This window comes from Pelobates fuscus, chromosome 2, assembly GCF_036172605.1.
Source record: "Pelobates fuscus isolate aPelFus1 chromosome 2, aPelFus1.pri, whole genome shotgun sequence".
Classification (NCBI taxonomy): Eukaryota; Metazoa; Chordata; class Amphibia; order Anura; family Pelobatidae; genus Pelobates; species Pelobates fuscus.
In genome coordinates this window covers 124,165,870-124,182,883 of record NC_086318.1, presented here as the reverse complement: position 1 = coordinate 124,182,883, position 17,014 = coordinate 124,165,870, and the positions used below count along the sequence as shown (strand labels likewise).

General features: G+C 41.8%; 1 protein-coding gene across 1 annotated transcript in view; it reads left to right on the top strand.

The window, feature by feature from the left end:
- Positions 1 to 17,014, top strand: part of SLC7A14 (solute carrier family 7 member 14) — a 105,530-nt gene that overhangs the window by 73,624 nt on the left and 14,892 nt on the right. Inside the window, exon 4 of the mRNA XM_063442660.1 lies at positions 822 to 1,039. Coding sequence (XP_063298730.1) covers positions 822 to 1,039 — 218 coding nt within the window. The remainder of the gene's footprint in view (positions 1 to 821; positions 1,040 to 17,014) is intronic.

Here is a 17,014-nt window from a genome sequence, read left to right as displayed (position 1 = left end):
AGGTTAAGTTGGAATCTTGGATCACATTTAGTTTCCTCCACATCTAATAACAAAATTAGAGATAAACAAAATCAATATGCAGTTCAAGGGCTTTCCCATTGCACTTGCCAGAAAAGCGTGCTGACTGAAATTTTGTTGTGTCTCTGGGAAGCTCTAAACAAAACTGTCACATTAATTTGGACCTATACCAGTATAAACTCTGGGTAAAATCCTTGTGGTTTCTTTATGTTTTCTCTGTATTCCTGATTGCACATGCACCCATATGATGGAAAAATACAATAGTCATTTCAAAAATGGTATGATAATAATACTTATGGAAATCGTCAAATCATTTTAAAATGAGACGGTAACGAGAGGAAGCAGAACCCCAACCAAACATTTTAATGTTAATATTCCTGCAAAAGTGAATTAGCTAACAACATTAAAACATTAATTATTATAATTAGTAATTACGTTAAAACTTAATTATCATTAGAGGTAGAGGTGCAAACCGTTCTTAAAATAACACTATAATGTCAGGAATAAAATCATATTTCTGATACTATACTGCTTGTGTGGCTGTTTAGGGCACCGGCCCTGCTCTGATCACACGAAAAAGGTGCTTTTATTCACCTCTTCTCGCACACCACACCAGTCTTGCTGCGGGTGGCCCCGCTTGGCTCCACCTCCATGGCTGAGATCATCAATCTTGATGATCTGAACCAATCCAATGCTTTTCCATAGGAAAGCATTGGGATTTGGAGGCTATGTACCTTTGGTCTAAAAATCAATCATTTGATTCAAAATAGTATTTCTTTCATTGTTTTTTACTTTTCTTCCAGGTAAAGGTGAGGAATCATACCCAGACCTTCTCGCCCTGGTGATAGCTGTTATTGTGACAATAATTGTCACTCTTGGAGTAAAGAATTCGGTTGGATTTAATAACGTACTGAATGTAATAAACCTGGCTGTGTGGGTTTTTATCATGATTGCAGGACTTTTCTTTGTCAACGGCAAGAACTGGTCAGAAGGGAATTTCCTCCCCCATGGATGGTCAGGGGTAGGTGCATTCTGTTTTATTAATAATACCTTTATTGTATAATACACTGCCATTGCTCCTTTATATTTTTTGTACCTATTAATGAGCAAGTTTAAAAAAAAAAAAAAGTAAATATAGGTGTAAATGCTAACAATCTTTAGGGGGCAGTAATGTCTCTACGTTTTCTTTTTCTAATATGTCATTAAATAAGACAAGGTATAATAAGGTATAATACATTTACAGACTTCAGTCTGGCCAAGCACTAGTCTGTGACATCCACAAATGCCAGGCAACATTCATTTCCTCTGCGTCTTTTCTTGGCAATAAAAAGATTCCTGCACATTTATTTTATGTAAAAGTGTTGCAGGATCCAGAAAGATATGCGATACGGATCATTGTGGTAGGCCCGTGCTAATTACAGAGTCTCACCACCCTCGCAGGATGCATGATGATATGTAAGGGCCATAGTGTACACCCCACTAATATATGGTGTGAACATCTGTAAAGTCAGAATCAAATCTATTGATCACAGAATGGATCAATTTACACTGTTATCCTTCACTGACTCTTCACTCATGAATGTCAGGGTCTTACCTGATGTGGAGTCCAGTATGCAGAGATATACGCTCACCCTTGCAAATAAACACAGACCAAGGTGATCAGGCAAGAAGCCACCTGGCACAGCTGTGAGTCTGTGCACGGGGGCTGTGCAGGGATGAAACTCCAAGTCACAGTACAGGCAAGGACAAGCAGAAGAGAAGTCGTGGAAAGCCAAAGTCAGGGGAAGCTAGAGAAAACGATGAGAAGAGCCAAGGTCAGGAGCCAGGAACAAACTGGAGAACACACGATCTGGATACGCAGAGACAGAAACCAAACACGTGAACTAGAGTCAATGAACTGCCACTGCCCTCAGGGAGAGGCAGTGTCTTATACCTGGCTAATAAGTGATAAGCTACAGGTGGACCATGATTGACAGGAGCAGTCACAGGTAAAGTCCAGCCCCCAGTGCTGGAGACATGGCAAGGATAAGCTTCAGGCTAAAAAAAAAACCTGAAGTATCCAGGTTCAAATACCCTGTTGGGCACTTCTGGGGTGACTTGGTCTGGCGGTCTGCATGTCACAGTGAGAACCGTGACAGGACTCCCCTTTAAGAATGCCTTCCAGGCGTGAACAGACTCTTTGTCTTTGCCATACACCTCATTTGTTTCACAATCCAAATCAAGAAAGTCCTTGTAGTCAAAGTCCCCAGAGTGGAGTCCCTTATCATTGTGAGACTCCATAGTATCAGCTTCTGGTACAGCTGGGGTGCAGTCAAGGTTTTTGATGCAGGTGGCGGAGTTCGCGGGTTTGCAATGCCTTCTCGAACTGTAATAAATCCTTAGTACGGACTATAGTACCATTAGAAAGTAGATCTTCTTTGGGCTGGCAGGAAGTAAGGATGGTGGCAATAGAAGTATTCACAGGATGAGGCGCAGATGTTTCAGGTACAGAAGGTGGAGACTTCTCAGGAGTACAGGGTATGTTGTTTACCATAGTCTGGGTACCCTTTTGTGTCCTGGAATGTGGACAGGTTTGGCAGAAACCTTGGCAGTTTCCAGGCTGTGTTGTCGGCCAATAGAAGAGTTTTTGGCCTAAGTGGATGAGTTGGGCAGAAAGAGATGAAATGCCCTCTTTCTCCACAGTATAAACACAGGCCATGGACTCTCCTACGGTCTCTTTCCTTAGGAGGTAACCTAGTTCGGATAAATCCAATCTCCATGGGTTCCTCCCTGTCCACTGGAGTTTCAATCAGGGTGACAAGGCAGGTCCCTAAAAGGTAGGATTACGCTGCAACAGGATGGGGTCTTCGTATGCGTGTGTAATGTCTTATTCTCTAGGTATCCGAGACCCGCGGGAGCCTGGAGCAGGCTTGGGGCTTAATTTGAAATCAAACGGGGATGGGGCTTAATTTGAAATCAGTTATTAATAATAGACATTTTAGATTAGGGGCCATTTTAATTAGCCAGATTTACCTGTTGTTGTCCTACCCTCCATCCCTTATTTCGTTATTGGGGTATGGTATTTTCTTCTTTTATCCCTTTTGATCACGGTGGTGGAGGCTGGATAAGAAATTGAGGGGTAGGTAGGATTGGTAGGGGATGTTTTGAAGTTTGATAACACTATTCACATGGTTGAATTTGTTAATTGGTAGGTTGGAGCCCGTAGGTGGCTTTCAGCCTGGGTGTGTAGGGGTATCTCGGTATACCCCTACAATGTTAAATTACTTGGAGTATGGTGCCTGGGGCTGTGTCTTGTGTTATGTTATTCATAGTTTGTTATAGGGATTATTGTTATTTCATGTTATGGGTCATTGTCAGTTGGGGTGAATTTACGTGTCTATGTTCAAATTGGGTATGTTTGGCAATGACCCATTTTGTTATCTTTCCCCTTTAAATCTTGTGTCTGTGTTATTTTGGGGAGTTTACGGTTATTGTTTCATGACATATGCTAAAGAACGACTATGCGCATGTCATGATGTCATGACCTACTGTGGTTAGCTAGATTGTTTTTTTCTGTACATACTAATTCCCTGATAAACAATTAAAACAAATTCTTCTCAGGATCTTTGATCATGTGGCACTATTTTTAATACCATAGTTAATGTTTGACAGCGTAATGAATTTAGTCCACAGAATTTCTGATATCCACAGGGGACACTGGAGTCCAACTCTGTAGATCGTGTACTGACATTTGATTTTTAAATGGCACTGAAATATGATTGTGCTGTTGTGAGGCAAGATATTTCAATAAAAAAAAAATATTTAAAAATGTCAACGAGTTAGATTATTGTTTTTTTTATTGTGCAATTAAAGTATATTATAATATTAACGGGTGTGCTTTGTGTTAATTATTATGAAGCCGTTAGTGATTGCAATTTGGATCACAAATAATTAATTCCACTGTAATATTTCTTCAAATAATTAAGGCAATTTAAAATAGATGCTTTATATATCATTTTAGCTCTAATTTATGTTGTGTCCCTATTTCATGTGCTTTTGGTTTCATACATAACTGACACGTGTTGCACTAAATATACTCTATAAACCCTCCGCAAGGCAGGAGATTATGGGATATGAGTAGGTTAAAAATCTTAGATGCATTCTGCTTCCTATTGAATGCCCCCCATTGTTTCCTCAATGTATTGAAATGGAGAACACTCCAGCCCCTTTAAGGAATGTTTGTATCTATCATACCATGTGCAGAAGAGTATCCTTTTCTTGGTTTGTTAAATTCTGAGTTTTTGGTATTCTTCACATTTAATGGTATACTGTCTTTCTTCACAATGCCAAATGAGTCATCAGACAGTCTAGTTACAGCAATCCCATAGACTGTTCTCAGTCTCCTTAGCCTGCTGTGATCAATAGCACAGAATAGTAATGCCTAATTCTGACACTGCTTCAGCACACAAAACTAAGGCCTTTCTTTTTTCTTGTTTTGATCAAAGAACAGAAAAAAGATTGAACTCTCTAGTCCATCACAGCATGGGTACGGATGGTGTATCAACCCGTTTTTGATTATCTCTTCTCTGATCGTAACAAGTAGAGGGGAAATAATTCTATACAAATGTGAAAAATCAGTAGTTGAGCACAGTCAACTTGTTGTTTTTATGTGTCTTTTTTTGTAACATGTGATCGTAACATAACAGACTATATATATTAAAAAAAGGAGTTTTTAATTTGTTAGGTAAACACATACTTGCAGCTGTGTGTCCTGGTTTTGTGGCTATACAGAAAGAGGTATCTGTGTGTTCACTACGGTAAGAGTCAGTTCAATTTTCCTCCGTATACCCAGTCTGTTAATGGGGAAAAAAAAGAAATGGGATAGGTTACAAAATAAAAGAGAGTCATGTCCACATTCTGTGTGATTCACAACAGTCTTGGGGCATAGAAGGTTTGAGATCCCACAGTGTCCTAGGCAAATTACGGGTTTGGGATCTCCTTCATTCTTCACATAGAGATACGTGGAACGTGGCCAAGCAAATTCATGGTTCTGGTACCCCTGTCTCACCCCAAGACCCTAGGCAGTCACGAAATGTCATCTTATGGGTAATCCTGCTTTGTTTGGGACCTTGAGAAGCCACTTACACAAATGTGTAGATTTCATTTTCCATACAAAATAAGTATTACAATATGTATAATCCTCCACCTACAGCTAATGTTCTTCTAGCCATGCCTTAAATGCCTCTATATTTATCATGCACTAACCAAATGTGGAAAGGAATGGACACACTCCTCACACATAAAGCACTTCAATAAGTTAAGGTGCTTTAGATATGAGGAGTGGTCCTTGATTACTATAGCTGGTGAGTCCTGTTCTATGTGTGGATTTTAAAGGCTAGCTGCTCTAATCAAAGGGGCTAAATTTAAAAAAAATGTTGTTAAAAGGAATATCTGTGTGAAATCTCAAGAGATGACATGTGTGACCATGAAAGCCATAAAAAAAATATAATTGTCATAGATGTGAATACTGATGTGAGCTTCTATTGTGTCTGCTCACTGTTTTATATTCATTGTACTTTCATTAGTTAGTTGTATAAGACTGAAAATAGTAATATATTTCCAGAACATTGAAAAAGCCATTTGAGACTTGTGCAGTATCCTCAGATCATTAGGGAACTCGAGAAATAAAGTGAGCTGAGATCATGCCAGCATGAGCCAAGTTATCTTGCAGATAGAAATTCTAAATTATGGTGATGGAATATATGCAGACAGCTGAGACTTTTTACAAATGTTAAATTCCGTCTTTAAACACTTTCCACTATGTCTGAGCTCAGGGAGAAAATGGTAGGAAAAAGAAAATTATATGATGTAAGATTATACATAAAGTTGTTTCCAAAAAAAACACTCATACCTCAAGAAGAGTTCTCAATCTCACACTCATTGAGGGAGTCTCCTCAGTTCTGCAATTTCCCACACAAACAATAGCTACACCTACATTGACTGTTATAGTTAAATACACATTGCCTTTTTAACATTTCCCAAACTGACTTGATACCAGTGTCATATCCCCATTTAGGTACAATATCCCTACTGTTCAGAATGTTCAGGTGCGGCCCGGTAGGGATGGTGAATCCCAAATAGTAGCCATCGCAAATAAATTCCCTTGCACTATGAATCCAAATAGTGGGCATACTTTATTGAATCAACGTTTTGGCTCAACAATATAGACTTTATCAAGCATAACAATACAAACAGGAAGTGAAAATGGCAATTAAGTCATGTCTATTTAAAGTATATCGCCAAGAATGTATTTAACACATAAAAATCTAAAACTCACTTTGGAGTGCTAATAATTACTGAGGGATTTTCTACAGAAAAAAAAAACTGAATACGATCAAGTCGATATCAGATAACAGGGCGCCACAATCACTTCAGTTGCCAATAATGATAGGATTTCCATAAAAAGAAGAAACAATCAATAAAAAAAAATAACATTCAATTTATTAATAATCAAATATAAATAAGACAATATCACAACACGTGCAAATATTGCAGTATATAAGCCAAAATTGGCATAAAAACTCTTAGGGATAGCAGCTTTAATAAAACATGACACAAAATATAGTGGTATAAAGTACATGTGCCAAGGTGCAAAAGATACTATAGGAAAGGAAAGTGCAGGGTGCTTGTCAAATTAGCAGCTTTACTACAGATATCCAAAAATGTATATATAAAAAAAATATATATAACTAGAACCGAAGATGCTAGGCTGGAGTGCAGCAATGTCATATCCGGAATCGACGATATGAGGAAAGACTGAGAGTCCTATACAGGAAATTTGAATTCCATCATATCCAGTTAAAAAAACGATATTACGGGGAGATAAAGTGTCCACTCTTTTATACTGAAGCTGGCTTTAAAATCCGCTAAAGAATTATTAAAGGGGTAATCCCTCATAGAGCCCAAGTAAATTAATATATGATATATCAGAAAATGTTATCCACCAATAGCTACTATGAATTAATACGCGATAGATAATAAATAGTACATGTTTCTCAGATATGTAACATAAGCATACACAAATAATTGTAAGAAAGAACATATAAGAGACCTGTTTCACATTAACAGTGCGACTAGGCCCTCTGTGATGACAACAGAGCTGGGAGGAAGTGACTGCCCCGGTCACTCCTCCCAGCTTACACACAGCGCCACGCAAGAGGAAGGAGAGGAGGGAGTCAGAGTGAGCCACCACTGTACCCCAGGGAAGTCACCCTCCTGCATCTAAAACATAGGAAACAGGAAGGTGACTAATGTGTGTGTGTCTCTGTATGTGTGTCTCTGTAAGTGTGTGTGTGTCTCTGTATGTATTTGTGTGTGTCTCTGTATGTGTGTGTGTCTCTGTATGTTTGTGTGTCTCTGTATGTATGTGTGTCTCTGTATGTATGTATGTATGTATGTATCTGTATGTAAGTGTGTATGTCTCTGTATGTATGTGTGTATGTCTCTGCATGTATGTATGTATCTGTATGTATGTTTGTCTCTGTATGTATGTGTGTGTGTCTCTATATGTATGTATGTCTCTGTATGTATGTCTCTGTATGTACGTGTGTATGTTTCTCTATGTATGTGTGTCTCTGTATGTATGTGTGTATGTCTCTGTATGTGTGTGTGTCTCTGTATGTATGTATGTGTGTGTCTGTAAGTATGTGTTTGTCTGTGTTTGTGTGTCTGTATGTATGTGTGTGTCTGTATGTGTATCTATTTGTCTGCATGGGTATCTGTATGTCTGCGTATCTGTATGTCAGTGTGTGCCCTGTGTATCTGTATGTGTGTCACTGTTTGTATCTGTATGAGTGTCATTCTGTGTATTTTAATGTTTGTCCTTAAGTGTTTGTGTATCTGCATGTGTATTTGTGTATGTGTATATATATACACTGTGTGCAAAATTATTAGGCAAATGAGTATTTTGACCACATCATCCTCTTTATGCATGTTGTCTTACTCCAAGCTGTATAGGCTCGAAAGCCTACTACCAATTAAGCATATTAGGTGATGTGCATCTCTGTAATGAGAAGGGGTGTGGTCTAATGACATCAACACCCTATATCAGGTGTGCATAATTATTAGGCAACTTCCTTTCCTTTGGCAAAATGGGTCAAAAGAAGGACTTGACAGGCTCAGAAAAGTCAAAAATAGTGAGATATCTTGCACAGGGATGCAGCACTCTTAAAATTGCAAAGCTTCTGAAGCGTGATCATCGAACAATCAAGCGTTTCATTCAAAATAGTCAACAGGGTCGCAAGAAGCGTGTGGAGAAACCAAGGCGCAAAATAACTGCCCATGAACTGAGAAAAGTCAAGCGTGCAGTTGCCAAGATGCCACTTGCCACCAGTTTGGCCATATTTCAGAGCCGCAACATCACTGGAGTGCCCGAAAGCACAAGGTGTGCAATACTCAGAGACATGGCCAAGGTAAGAAAGGCTGAAAGACGACCACCACTGAACAAGACACACAAGCTGAAACGTCAAGACTGGGCCAAGAAATATCTCAAGACTGATTTTTCTAAGGTTTTATGGACTGATGAAATGAGAGTGAGTCTTGATGCGCCAGATGGATGGATTGGTAAAGGGCAGAGAGCTCCAGTCCGACTCAGACGCCAGCAAGGTGGAGGTGGAGTACTGGTTTGGGCTGGTATCATCAAAGATGAGCTTGTGGGGCCTTTTCGGGTTGAGGATGGAGTCAAGCTCAACTCACAGTTTCTGGAAGACACCTTCTTCAAGCAGTGGTACAGGAAGAAGTCTGCATCCTTCAAGAAAAACATGATTTTCATGCAGGACAATGCTCCATCACATGCGTCCAAGTACTCCACAGCGTGGCTGGCAAGAAAGGGTATAAAAGAAGAAAATCTAATGACATGGCCTCCTTGTTCACCTGATCTGAACCCCATTGAGAACCTGTGGTCCATCATCAAATGTGAGATTTACAAGGAGGGAAAACAGTACACCTCTCTGAACAGTGTCTGGGAGGCTGTGGTTGCTTCTGCACGTAATGTTGATGGTGAACAGATCAAAACACTGACAGAATCCATGGATGGCAGGCTTTTGAGTGTCCTTGCAATGAAAGGTGGCTATATTGGTCACTGATTTGTTTTTGTTTTGTTTTTGAATGTCAGAAATGTATATTTGTGAATGTTGAGATGTTATATTGGTTTCACTGGTAAAAATAAATAATTGAAATGGGTATATATTTGTTTTTTGTTAAGTTGCCTAATAATTATGCACAGTAATAGTCACCTGCACACACAGATATCCCCCTAAAATAGCTAAAACTAAAAACAAACTAAAAACTACTTCCAAAATTATTCAGCTTTGATATTAATGAGTTTTTTGGGTTCATTGAGAACATGGTTGTTGTTCAATAATAAAATTAATCCTCAAAAATACAACTTGCCTAATAATTCTGCACTCCCTGTATATATATATTTATATATATATATATATGCATATATATATATCTTTGTTTTAGTGTTCTGTATGTGCATTTGCATGTATATCAGTGTGTGTTTGTATATCTGCATGTGTGTCAGTGTATGCACAGGTGTGTCTGTGTAACTGTCACCCCACCACACACACTGTTACCCCCCTTCACCCTGCCACACTTACAATAACTCCACCAATCCTGTCACTCACCCATGCCATACTCACCACCCATCGCTCTGCCATATTCACCCCATTACACTCACCTTCTCTCTTACTGTCACACTCACCACCCCAATCTTGTCACATTCTTTCTCCATCACTCTGTCACATTCGCCCCCTTTCACCCTGCCACACACACCCTTTCTCATTCACCCCTCCAATTCTGTTATACTCCCAGAACTCCAAGACACATGCTGGCGATGCGGGGTTGAAGCTGGTACATTTATACATATATGGTGGTCATGCACCCGCATCAGACCGTTCTGGGATAGAATTAGGACAATAATACACGAGGTCACGGAGGAGCTTCTGCCACAGTCCCCAGCTGCCTTCCTCCTACACCACACCACCATGGCGACACAAACGTACAAGAGATTGGTTATTCCTCGACTCCTGAATGCAGCTAAGATGACCATCCCCATCTTCTGGAAACAGATCAAAACACCTCCCATAACGAGGTGGATAGAGGAGGTGGAAGTCACAAGGTCATTCGAGGACATGAAAGCAGAAACCCCGAACCTCAGAGACCGCCATACCAAATGCTGGTTTCACTGGACGAGACTAACCACGTCGGACTCCTTCAGACACCATTTAACCACACCGTAACAGGTGGCAGGAGGAAGAGACCTAGAGAAACACAGAAGGTGAAAGGACGACGGCGGGGCACAACGGACCGGGCGGGGGACAGGGGGCGGGCCACAGAATACCAGACCCACCCTACCCAATCCCACACACAGACGCCACCTCGCCACAGCGACTGCCACAGCCGACTGAGACGGCCATGACACCCACAGACACGACGACGTACACATACCACACACATGACCACCTGCCAGGCCACAACTGCACATGGGGATGGCTAGACATATAGCCCTCACGCAAACAGATGACAAATAACACACCTCACGGGACCACACACCTGACCCGTACCGTGCTCAACCCCTGGACATATAAGACACAGGACGACCACAAAAACAGGTGATTGACCTGGTAAAGAAGTCACGATGACATGGGCGCCGAAGGTGTCAGACAAACCACTCAGAGGAACACACGACCATGCAAGCACGACGCACCCATGCAGACATGAGGGACCACTAACCACATACACGCAGACCACACCAACGGACCACCCCACACCACCGGGCACCAATGAGGGCCGTATACGAGACGCCAAATAAGACAGCGGAGACTATATTCTGCTGTTAGAACACAACGGACTAGACAACCGGTAGACGCACCACGCGACACAGAACCATGATGATAGACACTTAACCTTAACAACACCATAGAGCCACCACAAACTACAGCAGCTACGGTAACTAACTCACCCCGAACAGATACAATTCTCCATGCAACGTAGCGAGGGACTACGCCCGACACTACTATAGGTATAGGCAGACGCACACAGGGAAACACCCTGCGGGTCGCTACAGACCTGCTCTCGTATTACCATGTCTCTCACTGGTGATACTTAACCACTACGTTTCTTTCCATGATTTATATACCAGCACAGCGACTATTTAAGAGCTGTTACGTAACACACGACTGAGTCATGCAATGACCGTAAGGCACCAGCCAGATAAAATATGCTGATTACACCCACGACGTCTAATCTACCAGCTTACTTTAACGGCCTGCCAGCACCTAGAGGGTAAACGCCCGAAAATGTTACTATGTCGAAAGCTGCACGCCATTCGACAGGTTCAAAGGGCCTCAGCGCAGGCCACAACCGGCGAAATCGTTCATGCATATATAACCAGGCCTCTACGCAGGCACTGACCCGCCTTTCGAACACTGTGTTTGTAATATAATATGTTAGGAACCCAATAACCAACTTTAACACATAAGAGTTTATGACACAAAGCAAAGAACTGTGAACAAAAATGTTACGCTAAACAGTCCTCTGCGCAGCCAACCACATGTTTACACTGTTTTAAACCGATGCTTAAGCCCCTGCGTGGGCAATCACTTGCTTTGTTATTTTACAAACCAGATTGATACATGTGATTATATTGTGAAAACAATACAAATATTCAAAACAATTCTGTTATACTCAACCCCCCAATCCTGCCACACTATCCCTGTGGGGCGTGAATGAGACACATGGAGGGGATAAGGGGCTGGGGGGATAAGACTTATGTGGGGGCCCAGGGTAGTTTTCACACCGGGGCCCCATGGTTTCTAGTTACGCCTATGCCTGCAGTATGTATAATACATATTCTGCAGGATTCTTCATTGCCTAATTACTTACGCTTATAAATCTTCTTCTGAATTCTACATACTACAGGGCAACCATTTTCATGTGCTGCCCATCAATATATATATGTGATATGTGTCCCTGAAAACATGGTGGATATGGTCACCCTGCACATTAAAGTGCTTACAACCAATAAAGTGCCAAATACTAACAAAAAAGTGTAATCGTGTATAAAAGATGTGTTATCAACTCTAATATTGTGTACGCAAAATAATATCAAAACCAGTCAATTCATTAATAAATTCATTATAAGAAGTGCCAAGTGAAATCAATCAGATACATTGTAAAAATTCATTATAAACATTTGGAAAAGAGTGCCAAGTGCCATACTAAATATTCAATGAATCAAAATAAATGCCAAAGAGTATATATTATCAAAATTGTAGGTGCAAACATAGTTCTTAATTTACAAAAGTACAGGATAAAAAAATATTTTATAAGGTTTAATATAAAATAAGATAACAAAATAGCAATATGCATCATATAAAAAATGTATCAAAGGATCATATCCTGATTATACCATGCAATCAAAAAGTGTTTCTATTGCACGTGGCACTGATTGCTTCTAATTACAAATAATGCAGTCATGTCTGACAGAAGCCTGGCCATTTGGACTTGGCCTGGGAATTAGGGTTGAGCCGTGTACAAGGTCTCCAAGAGTACCTGCACTGAGCCATAAGAGCATGTTAGAGAGAATGTGGTTCCACTGCCAGCTGCTGTATTGATAATGATATCTGGATCCTGGCAATCTCGTTCATTTTTCCTCCATCCAGACATAGAAAATGTCTGGGCCTGAGCAAAAACGGGGAGTTTCACCCTCAAAACGAGCGTGTCAACCAAAAAAAGGGTTTGTTTAGGAACAGTCCCCAAAAGGGGCAGAACACACACAACCATGCTCGTCCTGCACTTTGTGAGATGGGTAGTCTTAAAACACTGGAGTAACCGCATTGTTTTAAGACTACCCAGAGAGGGGGAATTAAATACCTCCACTCTCCAACCTCAAAAAAGCAATTTGCCCCAAAGCCTGACTGTTATATGCAGAATCACCAGGCTAACAATGGAGAGATTTCAGGTATGTTGATGACTAGGAAACACTCAGAGGAAATAAACCACCAAGGCCCCCCCATTTATGCTTTCACCATATGCTAAGGGGTATAATGTGCAATAAATATGGCTTACACACAGTCTAGTAAACTATCGGCTTAACGTGCCAGAAACCCTGGACAGTGGAAAAAAGGTCTGGGAAAAGAAAAAACACATGCACACAGAAGAAAAAAATAGTCTGAGTTATAGAGAAACCGGTCTCGAATGATACGGAAGGGGGACTTTAGAGGGGGGGAGACTGCAGTCTCAGAGAGAGCAGTGGGAGGGGAAACAAGTAATAGGAAAGAACAGCAGAAGAGAGCCTTTAAAACCATTCATTCACCAGTCACTTAAATGGCATACTATATACTATAACACAAACCCCGTAATTAGATGTAAGTGGCTTATTAGTGAAGATAAAACAGTATACTTTACTGATGAACCATTCAAATATAACAATACTAACAATAAAACTGGGTTAAAAACCATATCTGTAATTGTACAATTAGCTGTGTGACCGTTCTTCAAATGCAATAGTAAATGTAAGAAACTAAATTTGTGAATTTTTTTACAGCAACAAACTGTCTCCTTCAGCAATGCTCCTTCGGTATAGTGTTGTGCACAGTTACTTACAGACCACGACCAAATTTAAGCTCTGGATCCAGAGGTGTAGAATCATTGATATAGAACAGTGGTTCCCAACCCAGTCCTCAAGTTCCCCCTACTAGTCCAGGATTTAGGGATTACCCTGTTGTGTCCAAAGTGTTTTTTTTTTTCTTTTCTAAAAACACCTTAGACACAACTGGGTAATCCCTACATCCGGTGCAATGATTTTTGGGTGGACAGGGGAAGATGATTATGGTGCCCCCACCCCCTCACCCAAAAGCATCTTCACCTGTGTGCCTCTTAACCCGCCTTTTGTTTCTTATCCCTTTTTTTAAATGCCTTAACCTCTTTAGTGTATCTTATCCCCTATTTTTCCCCATTGTGTGTCTTACACCTCCCCTGTGTATCTTTTACAACCCCCCTTTGTGTGTTTTACTCCCTACAGCCCCTTTGTGTGTTTCGCTTTCACCACCAGTCCGTCTATCTCCCCCCAGCCCCTCTGTGTCTATTTTTCCTCTTCTCCAGCCCCTCTGTGTCTCTTTCAACCCCAGCCCCTTTGTATTTCCATCCCCAGGCCCTTCTCTGTATTGCTTTCATCCCCAGCCCCTCTGTACATCTTTAGCACCCCCAGGCCCATCTGTGTGTCTTTCTCCCGCCTCAGGCCTCTCTATGTGCCATTCTCACCCCCATGTCCCTTAGTATTCCTCTTTCCTCCCCTCAATGTCTATTAGGAGTCCTCTGCCCTCCCTGTCCATTAGTGGTCCTTTTCCCTCCATATCCTTTAGTGTTCCTCTCTCCCCCCCTCTCTTTTAGTGGTTGCCCCCCCCATCCCATAGTGTTCTCCCCCCCCTCCCCTGTCCCATAGTGTTCTTTCTCTCCTCTATTCCCCCCCCCCCCCATCCCATAGTGTTCTTCCCCACCTCACGTCCCAAAGTGTTCCATCCTCCTAGAGTGCCCCTCTATCTTCCACAATTGATCCCCGGTGTGTCTTCTACCTCTCTTTCTAGCATTGGCCGGGCGGAGCTGCATTACAGGAGGATCTGTTTCCTGTACTTAGGTGGACTGACAGGAGAGAGCACTTCCAGTCAGTCTGTCCGGGTACAGGAAACAGATCCTCCTGTACCGCGCTATCCGCTCTGCTCAGCCGTTCTACACTGAGTGACTGGCAGGATGGAGCATCACTCTAATCTACAACCCCCCCCCCCCCCTCCGGGCTGGTGCGCCCTAAGGCGGCCACTTGTGCCGCCTGCCTTACGGACGCGCTGGCCTTGGTTAGGAACTACTGATATAGAATAAAGGAGTCACACATCCATTTATCCTTGTGCTGTAACTGCTGCCAATCAAAGGTTATGGAAATAAAAAGAAAAAATGAAGAAAAATCCCCACACAAACTGTTACAAGCACCGTGCAGCAGCCACAAACCAAGCCAGCATTTTTCAGTCACAAAGTAAAACACTCCGCCATGGATATTATGGTACAAAATGCAAACTGCAAACAAACACATACTAATTATGGAGAATTCCCTTTCATTTCAACTGGCCTGGTGGAAGCAGAAATATTTCATTACAAGTTTAATTTCTGCTTATTTTATGCAAATTAACTGTAAATTGTTATTTCCAAATGTAGGAGTGATTAGTTCTGTGCACTTAGCTTAAACTGACCTACATTTTCTAGTATAATCAAATGAGAAATACATTTTTTTGAAAATGGCAAAACATAAATATGCTCTTTATAATGCACCAGATTATACTTTATAATGCACCAGATTATACTTTATAATGCACCAGTTTATACTTTATGAATGATATATTCGGTACACAGGAAATCATTGCAGGGAAAACAGCTTGCCTTGTATAACCTTGCCCTTGATGCAACTTCTAAAGCAAGGATGTCTAAACTTTCGCACTGCAGCTGCTGTCCAGTACAGATGCTACGATGTTCTGCCAAGGTCAAATATTACAGTTTTAGCTCTTCCTGTTCCACGTGTTATGACTCACATGGCAGACAGCTATTGTTCCTGCCGAGGAGCATCTATTTTGTTTGACTAAAAGAGATATAAATACCTCATGCAGTGGCGTACACACAACCCATGGGGCCCCGGTGCGAAAACTGATCCGTGGGCCCCCCCGCGCGTGTGCTTACGCTGCGCGGGCAGGGGCCGCAACACATGGCGGCGGGCACCGGGTCGCAGGGCTGCGACCTGTGTGACCGCGGTATGTACGCCAGTGCATGCATAAACACATACACTTTAAGGACCACTACAGACACCCAGATCATATCAGCTCAATGAAGTGGTCTGGGTGCCAGGTCTCTAGTTTTAACCCTGCAGCTGTAAACATAGCCGTTTCAGAGAAACGGCTATGTTTCACTGAGGGTTAATCCAGCCTCTAGTGGCTGTCTCATTGACAGCCGCTAGAGGATTTTCTGCGATTCTCACTGTGAAAATCACAGTGAGAAGACGCTGAACGTCCATAGGAAAGCATTGAATAATGCTTTCCTATGGGCGGTTTGAATGCGCGCGTGGCTCTTGCCACGCATGCGTATTCGGAGCTGAGAGGCGGAGAGATTCCCAGCGCCAAGGGAGTCCGGCGCTGGAGAAAGGTAAGTGCTTAAGACACACACACACAGACTCTCATGAACAGACGCACACATTTACTGACAGACACACACTCAGTGACAGACATACATACACACTCACTAACAGATGCACACAAACATACTCAGTAACAGACACACACACTAACACACACACACACACACACACACTAACATACACTCACACACACACTCTAAGACTAACACACACACGCTAACACACACTCACACACACTAACATACACTCACACACACTAACATACACTCACACACACTAACATACACTCACAAACACACACTCGCTAACACTAACATACACTCACACTCACAAACACACACTAACATACACTCACTAACACTAACACACACTCACAAACACACACTCACTAACATACACTCACACTCACAAACACACTCACACTCTAACACACACTCACTAACACTAACATACACTCACACTCACACTCACAAACACACACTCACACCCTAACACACACTCACTAACACTAACACACTCTAACACACACTCACACTCTAACACATACTCACTAACACTAACATACACTCACACTCACAAACACACACTCACACTCTAACACACACACTCACTAACACTAACATACACTCACAAACACACACTAACATACACTCACACTCTAACACACACTCACTAACACTAACACTCACAAACACATTTTTTTTTAAATCCCCCCAGCCTCCTTACCTGTGGGAGAGCTGAGGGGATTTCCTGGGGTCAGGGGTGCTGCTGGGCTCCTGG